At 51.3% G+C, this 8,654-nt stretch overlaps 1 protein-coding gene across 1 annotated transcript; it reads right to left on the bottom strand.

Moving 5' to 3' along the window:
* Positions 1-302: 302 nt before the first annotated feature.
* LOC113838935 (MLV-related proviral Env polyprotein-like) lies at positions 303-6,569 on the bottom strand. The gene is made up of 2 exons (XM_027434443.2): positions 6,483-6,569; positions 303-2,591 (listed from the first exon to the last, which is right to left on the bottom strand). Exon 2 carries the CDS (start codon positions 2,306-2,308, stop codon positions 329-331), a length of 1,980 nt encoding a protein of 659 aa, XP_027290244.1. The 5' UTR covers positions 2,309-2,591; positions 6,483-6,569; the 3' UTR covers positions 303-328.
* Positions 6,570-8,654: the final 2,085 nt, after the last annotated feature.

The raw sequence follows: 8,654 nt of genomic DNA, 5'->3' as shown, positions 1-8,654 counted from the left end.
CCTTGGGGGCGGAGACCTTGGGACGGAGTGTTTCTCTTCGGGCGGGGGCTCAGGGGCAGGGCTCCAGGCCGGCTCACTCAGTGTTTGTTCTCGTGCCGACCCACCTGGTGCTCGCCCTCGTGCCGGCCCACCCGGTGCTCGTTCTCGGGCTGGCCCACCTGGTGCTCATTCTCGGGCCGGGCGTGCGGCGGGTGGCGGGGAAAGGCCGCCGGGGGGGGGGATCGGGGAAGCCGCCAACAGGAGGAAGAGGAGACAAACTTGAGAAAGAAAGGGCTAAGGGACAGGGGTCTTTCATTCCCCCATTTCTCTTGTAACTGAATGGAATCTTTCATTCAGAGGTCTCTGGATACTCTGGATCTATTTGCTTTAGCTGATGATATTGTTGAGTTAAGACTAAGGCCTGTACAACAGATAGTCGTTCTCTGATGAATTGAGTCAGTTTGTTCAGAATGCAGGGACCAAATATGAGGATCAAAAATAGAATAACCAGAGGTCCCATGAGCGTGGATATAAGGGTAGTCAACCAGGGGGACTTAGCGAACCATCCTTCGAACCATCCTTGTTGAGACTCAAATAGCTGTTGCCTCTGTTTTAGCCTTTCCCTAAGTTTGGCCATGCTGTCCCTAACTATTCCTGTATGATCTGCATAAAAGCAGCATTCTTCCTTGAGGGCAGCACATAGCCCCCCTTCCTGTAAAAATAATAAATCTAATCCTCGTCTGTTCTGCAGGACCACCTCAGAGAGTGATGTTAAGGATTTCTCGAGTGCACTGACTGACTCTTCTAGGACCTGGATATCCGTGTGCATGGCTTGTTGTAGAAGCTTAAAATGATTAATTCCCTGTAGGGCAACGGTTCCGGTCCCTATGCCGGCTGCTATGCCCCCCACTGTTATTCCTCCTAATAATAGGGCCACGGTAAAGGATATTGGCTCCCTCTTATATCGGGTTGATTTCTCTAGTACGCTGTAAACATATTCAGGTTGGTGGTATGTGACTTTGGGCCAAAGTTCTATCAATATACAAAAGTCAATGGTGGTGTTGAGAACAGTGGTAGAGACACAGGGAGTCAACCCAGTACTGCAAGCCCAATAAGTTCCATAAGGGGCAACAAGGTATCGGCTGTCCTGAGATAATGGCTCTACTTGGTTACATAATTCTTGATGTGAGGGAGGAATCCTGCCTATGCATAGCCCCTTTCCTGAGACCTCAGATATTGTGAGCTTGTGCTGCATAGCAGCTCCACAACTGGTAGGTGCTGAGGTCTGGTTGGAGTAGTTGCCCAGTATTGCCACGCCTTCATAATATGGGGGCCGGGAAACTAGGCATAACCAGCATTCCTGAGTCTTGTTGGGGTCTGAAAAATTTAAGGCTTGGTAAACTCCTTGGATTAATTGTAATAATCTATCTCCGGTACCTGGAGGGTCTCTGGTTATCTCGACGTTTAGGGCGTCTGGGGTGGGGGAGAAGGTGACAGCACCTGGTGTAGGAGTGATAGCTTTAAGAACGGTAGGGGGTTCAGGGACTTGAAATTGGGTTGGGGCTCTCTGGTCCGCTATTACTGTGTTTGGCCCGACTGATTGTTGGCTTAGGGGAGTAATTTGTCTGTACAGGGAGAATAAGGTCATCGGATCTTTCCCTGCTTGGTGCAGCCGGAGTCCCCAGACTTTAGGACTATCCCAAGTAGTCCTTTTTCCAGCATCTGTGAACCTTAGGATGAGAGGGTTGCATTTTCCTCCGGGGGTGGCGCCTTGAAAACCTCCCCCTCCGGCACTATCATAACAGGGTCCGCAGGCTCTTTGCCCACATCTCCATGGTCCTTTCCCTGCATACCCTGGGATCTCCCTCCGTTTGAGAGTGATGAAATCCCAAGAGGAAGAGGGTTTCCAGTAAGCCTCCCCTGTGGTTTCACATCCCCATCTTGCACAGTACCCTTCCTGTGGCCCCCCGCAGCCATGAGTTGGTTTATGGCCGGGGCAAACATAAAAATCCTTGCTTCTTGTTCCTATCCTTCCCCCAGGGTGGTGGCATCCGTACCCTGGGAATGGTTCCTGGTCAGAGGGATCCCAATCAGACCCTACTAAGTCACATAGGTCGACATAGAGAGGAGGGAACCCATCATGTAGAGTCCCTATATAAGTGCTGAGGTTGGCTATTTCCCCGGTCCCTAGATTGGCTATTTTCCAGGTGATATTATAAACCCTGTGGGGGTTAGTTGCTACATGGGGGGTAAACAGACAACCAATCAACAGGAGGGTGTACGAGAGAGTCTTATCTTTAAAGGATTTTGAGTGCGGTGTGCGGTCCATTCTGATGCAGTGGCTGAATCGGTGGGTCGGGCTGGCTTTACATGTGAAGCATGTATCCAAGCTGCAATGCCGTCTACCTTGAGTGCGGTGGGAGTGGTAAGCAAAACGATGTAGGGTCCCTTCCAGCGGGGTTCAAGGCTCTTGGCCTGGTGACGCCGGACCCAAACGGTGTCCCCGATCTGGTAGGAATGGGGGCTGGTGGGATGGTCCCTCTGGTCTTTATAAGCTTGAGCAAGGGGTTTCCAGACCTCCCGTTGTACTAGTTGGAGGGCCTGTAAATGAGCTTGGAGAGAAGGGGAGTTAGCAAAATCTGAGACATCTTGATCAAGAAAGTTAATGATAGGAGTAGGTACTCCATGCAGGATCTCTAAAGGTGTGAGCCCATGTGGTCCAGGGGTATTACGAGCACGGTAGAGTGCTAGGGGGAGTAGGAGGACCCAGTCTCTAGTGCCAGTTACAAGCGACAATTTTGTTAAAGTCTCCTTGATTGTTCTATTCATCCTTTCTACCTGTCCTGAACTTTGGGGTCTATAAGCACAATGTAATTTCCAATCAATCCCCAACAAGGTGGCCACTGACTGACTTACCTGGGAGACGAAGGCGGGCCCATTGTCTGTTCCCAGTACCTGAGGCATCCCATAACGGGGAAAGATTTCTTCAAGCAATTTCTTAGTAACGATCTTGGCTGTTTCATGTTTAGTAGGGAAGGCTTCAACCCATCCTGAAAAGGTGTCTACAAAAATTAATAGATACTTGTATCCATATTTACCTGGTTTAATCTCAGTGAAATCTATCTCCCAATGTGTTCCGGGCCGGTAGCCTCTGACCCGGTTCCCGGGAGGAAGCTTCAGTCTGGATGCGTTGACTCGGGCGCACGCATCACATTGCTCAGTTACCTGTTTTAGAATATCATTCTTCCCCAAAAGGAAATTGAATTCCTCTTCTCGTTCGAGGAGCTCCCGCATCTTCTTGGAGCTCAGATGTGTCATCTTATGTAAAAATGTCACTAGGTACTTGGTTACCCGGTAGGGGATGACAGTCTTTCCTTCATAAGTCCAATCCCCGTTTGGTTCCTTTGTGGCTCCCAATTTCTCTAGGGTTTGGATGTCTCTTTGTTCATAGTCCCATGAGGGGAAGGGATGGTCGTTGGTGGGCTCTAGAGCCAGGAGGTTAGTGGTGTCTGTGGTCAGGGCCGCCTCTCGGGCAGCCAAGTCTGCCCTTCGATTGCCCCTTGCTTCAAAAGAATCCCCTTTTTGGTGTCCAGGGCAATGTATGATACTTAAGGCGGCGGGCAGATGAAGAGCCCTTAGGAGAGCGAGGATTTCCTCCTTATTTTTAATGTCTTTCCCTTCGGAGGTAAGCAGCCCCCTCCGTCTGTAAATTTCTCCATGTATATGGGCAGTGGCGAAGGCATAACGACTGTCTGTATACACAGTGAGCCTCTTACTTCTGCCAATTTTAGAGCCTGCGTGAGTGCTATGAGTTCTGCCCTCTGTGCGGAAGTTCCAGGGGGGAGTGCCTGGGCCCAGACGACCTGATTCTCTGTGGTGACTGCCGCGCCCGCCCTTCGTTCTCCTTGATGCAAAAAGCTGCTTCCATCCGTGAACCAGATGTGGTCCGGGCTAGGTAGAGGCTGGTCAGTCAGGTCGGATCTCGCCCCATGGGCCTCGGCCAATACCTGTAAGCAATCATGAGCCTCGGGCTCCCCAGGGAGGGGGAGCAGGGTGGCTGGGTTCAGAGTCACCAAAGGCCCGAAGTGGACCCAGTCTTTGTCTAACAGCATAGTCTGGTAATGAGTCATTCGGGCATTAGTAAGCCATCTGTCTGGAGGCTGTCTGATGACTGCCTCTACTGCATGAGGGGCATGTATGGTCAAAGGCTGCCCCAAGGTTAGCTTGTGAGAATCTTTTACCAGCAGGGCTATAGCGGCAATCATTCGAAGGCAGGGTGGCCATCCCGATGCCACAGGATCCAATTTCTTGGAGAGGTATGCAGTGGGCCTTCTCCAAGGCCCCAGTTTTTGGGTGAGGACTCCCTTAGCATAGCCCTCTTTCTCATCTATAAAAAGTTCAAATGGCTTAGCTAAGTCCGGTAGACCCAGGGCTGGTGATTCAAGGAGAGCCTTTTTGATGTCGGTGAAGGCTTTCTTTTGGGGCTCTTCCCATTTAAAAGCAACCCCTGGCCGAGTGAGGGGGTAGAGGGGAGCCGCCATTTCGGCAAACCCGGGGATCCATAGGCGGCAGAAGCCTGCCGTTCCCAAGAACTCTCTCAGTTGGCGGGGATTTTGTGGGGTGGGAATGTCTAAGATGGCTCGCATACGGGCTTCTGTTAGCCATCGACGTCCATCCTTTATCTTGTATCCTAAATAGGTCACCTGTTTCTGACATATCTGGGCCTTCTTGGCGGATGCCCGGTACCCTAGGCTCCCAAGAGTCTGGAGGAGGGCTTGAGTGCCTTCCTTGCATTCCCCTTTGGTTTTGGCTGCCAGGAGAATGTCATCTACATATTGTAAGAGGATTAGAGCGGGGTACCTAACCCGGAATTCTGCCAGGTCCTGATGTAAAGCTTCATCAAAAAGGGTAGGGCTGTTCTTAAACCCTTGAGGTAGCCTAGTCCAAGTCAGCTGCCCAGAGATTCCAAGGGCCGCGTCCTGCCATTCAAAGGCAAATATAGGCTGGCTGGTGGGATGCAGGCGGAGGCAGAAGAAAGCGTCTTTAAGATCTAAGACTGTGTACCAGGTATAGTTAGGTGGCAATCCACTCAGCAAATTGTAAGGGTTGGGGACAGTAGGGTGTATGTCCTCTATCCTTTTATTGACTTCTCTCAGGTCCTGCACTGGCCTGTAGTCATTAGTTCCCGGCTTCCTAACGGGTAACAAGGGTGTATTCCAAGGAGATTTACAGGGCACCAGAATCCCTTGTTCAAGTAACCTTTTAATATGTGGCCGAATTCCTTCGCGGGCTTCTTTAGGCATTGGATACTGTCTGACGGATGCAGGAAGGATGGCAGCTTTTAAGGTTACTATAATTGGGGCCTGGTTAATGGCAAGGCCCATTCCTCCTGTTTCAGCCCAGGCTTGGGGAAATTCCGCAAGCCAGTGATCAAGGGTTTCCTGATTGTTCGAATTAGTCCTCTTTTCATGGAGTCTATATTCATCTTCTATGGACATTGTCAAGATGGTAAGGGGAATTCCCTCTGGCCCTGTGACTTTGACTTCTGACCTCTCAAAGTGTATTTGAGCTTTTAATTTGGTCAATAGGTCCCGTCCTAGTAAGGGGTAGGGGCAATCTGGCACATGGAGGAAAGAATGCATAACCTTACCGGTCGCGAGCTGGAGCTGCCGATTTGTAGTCCAATGGTACTGCTTTCCGCCTGTAGCTCCCTGTACCCATGCAGTCCGGTGACTCAGGGGTCCGGGTGACCGATTCAGAACAGAATGTTGTGCCCCTGTATCGACTAGGAAGGTGACCGGATGCCCCCCGACTTGCAGTGTTATCCTGGGCTCAGGGGGGGGGCTCCTGGCCCTGACTCCTCTAATCTTCTAGGTTCAGGAGGTCAGAAGCCCTTGGCCGTGGAAGCTTGGCCCGGGGGTTCTTAGGGCATTCTCTTGCCCAATGTCCTTTTTCTTTACAGTAAGCACATTGGTCCCTGTCCAGGTGGGGCCCCCTTCTGTCATCCCTCTGTCTATTCTGTCTCTGGCCTGTCACTACTGTGGCCAATAGCCTGCTCATTTCTTTATTCTGCTTACGGTCTCTCGCAACCTCTTTTTCCTCTGCTTCCTGTCTTAGTCTTTCCTCTCTCTCCTGGGTTTCCTTCCTCCAACGTTCTTCTCTTTCTGTCTGTGTTTCCCTCTTATTAAAAATACGTTCTGCTTCCTTCAACAAATCTTGGAGTGTATATCCCTGTAGATTTTCTAGCCTTTGAAGCTTGTTTCTTATGTCCGGGGCTGATTGCCAAATAAAGGACATAGAAACGTTGGTGGCCTGACCTGGATCTTCCGGATTATAGGGAGTATACATCCTGTACGCTTCTTTCAATCTCTCTAGAAAAGCGGCAGGTGATTCCTCCGCACCCTGTATTATCTGCTTCACCTGGGCCAAATTAGTGGGTCGGCGTCCTGCCCCCCGGAGACCCGCTACAAGCAACTGGCGATAGAGACGCAGGTGGGTCCTACCTGCTTCGGTGGTAAAATCCCATTCAGGTCTTTCAAGAGGGCAAGCCGCATCAATTTCATTGGGTAGCTGGGTGGGCTGCCCGTTTGCTCCTGGGACATTCTTTCGTGCTTCTAGTAGCACGCGCTGTTTCTCCTCCGAGGTTAAGAGGACCTGTAACAGCTGCTGACAATCATCCCAGGTGGGTTGGTGAGTCGTGAGTACCGACTCTATGAGAGATGTCAGCCTCACGGGGTCTGCAGAAAAAGAAGGATTATTATTTTTCCAGTTATAGAGGTCCGATGCTGAGAATGGCCAATACTGAGGTTGGCCGTTCAGTCCAGTTCGGAGGGGCAAAGTGGTTGAATCTGGAACGGGCTGCTCCCTGCGACCTCTTAGTCGATAAGCCATTGGTGAAGGGTCAGGGGCCGCTTCCGCCAAGGCGGCGGCGGAGTCCGCTTCTGCCTCTGGTGGGGGCGGCAGTGGCGGATATGGCGGGGGCTCCTCCGTTAATAGATCAACCAACAGGTCTTCTCCCGGGGGGAGTACCTTAGGTGTCTTCTTTTCTTTAGCCTTAGTGTCTTTCACCGCGGTAGGGTAAAGGTTGGAATGGGAAGGGGGGTTGGGAGGAATCAAAGGAGTGGGAGGTGTAGGGGCCGAAGGAATGGGTCGGTTGGAGCGGTTAGAGGGGGGAAGGAGAGAGGGGCCCTTGGGATGTAAGAAAGGACGTACCCAGGGAGGGGGGTCCTGAACCAAAGCCTCCCAAGTGACGATATAAGCCACTTGATCGGGATGCCCGTGTGGTCCAGGATCCATAATCTTCTCTTTTACCTGGAATATAGTCTGGGGGTTAAAGGTACCATCTCATGGCCAGCCTACGTCAAAGGTCGGCCATTCTGAAGAACAAAGAGTAATCCATTTGCGTTTACGCACATCAACAGATTGGTTATGAGCATATTCCTGTACATCTCTCCAGTGCGAGAGTGCTGGGACAAAGGAGTGGTGACAGTTTGCCCCATAGTTTCTAGGCTTAGGAGGACACAAATGACAGCTACAAGACAAAGACCGAATAACACAGAACAGACTTTCGCAGCGCGGTTTCGACAGAGAGTCGAAAGTAAGAATTGAGAGGGGGTCGAAGAAGGGGGCCCTCCTTCTTCGTCCCCAGTAAAGATTGCAAATCCCTCAAGCCGAGGGCCTTCTCCAAAGAGACTGGGAAAATGTCCAGTCATAGATCTAAGTTCAAAGTACAAATCCCTCACGCTGAGGGCTTCCCAAGTTCAAAATACAAATCCCTCACCCCGAGGGCTTCCCAAGTTCAAAATACAAATCCCTCACCCCGAGGGCTTCAAACGCTACCAGGACGTCTCCTGGAGCCGCGGTCAGGAGTCCGAACTCGTCAGTTCCTCTCGGAGCCGCCAAATACAAATGTACACAGCTGTATACTACAAACGCAAGTGCAATTCACAAGACGGACTCAGACCAGACAAGACAAAACAGCAGATCCGCACAACACTTACCTCCCAAACGTGGGTCGGTGGTCCCTGAGAGGGGGTCTCTAATCCCGGACGAGCCCCCAAATGAAAGACCCCCCAAAGAGGTACTTTCGTAGAGGGAGACCCACACCCAGGAATCAGCGAGGCCACGAACTGGATGCAAAAACAAGAGGCTTTATTGGAGACGCGGGTACCCAGGGCGACTTAGCTTCTGTGTGGCTAAGCGCACTGAGCCAAGGGAAAGGGGTCCTTATATAGGGAAAAAGGCGCAAGCTAGGAGCAGGGATTCTAATGGACAATTCTAATGAGGCATTGTACAGAGCTATTCCCATTGGTCAATGTATATGAGACGCTATACAGGGTTATTCAAATGAGGCAAAGTACAGAGTTATTCAAATGAGGTGAAACAGAGTCTTTCAAATGAGGCGAAATACAGAATCATTTCCATTGGATGGTTCAAATGAGACACAGAGCCATTCCAGATCAGCATATTCTCAAGGTCTGGTGTCTGGTGTCTGGTACAGCAGACTCAATTCCCCCCCCTTCCTGATGGCTGACCTTGGGGGCGGAGACCTTGGGACAGAGTGTTTCTCTTCGGGCAGGGGCTCAGGGGCAGGGCTCCAGGCCGGCTCACTCAGTGTTTGTTCTCGTGCCGACCCACCTGGTGCTCGCCCTCGTGCCGGCCCACCCGGTGCTCGT

The sequence above is a fragment of the Cricetulus griseus genome, unplaced genomic scaffold (genome assembly GCF_003668045.3).
Source record: "Cricetulus griseus strain 17A/GY unplaced genomic scaffold, alternate assembly CriGri-PICRH-1.0 unplaced_scaffold_220, whole genome shotgun sequence".
Classification (NCBI taxonomy): domain Eukaryota; kingdom Metazoa; phylum Chordata; class Mammalia; order Rodentia; family Cricetidae; genus Cricetulus; species Cricetulus griseus.
This window is presented reverse-complemented; position numbering and strand designations above follow the sequence as displayed.

Excerpts from the sequence above, each read along its gene's own strand:
- LOC113838935 (XM_027434443.2), bottom strand. The coding sequence starts at position 2,308 with ATGGACCGCACACCGCACTCAAAATCCTTTAAAGATAAGACTCTCTCG.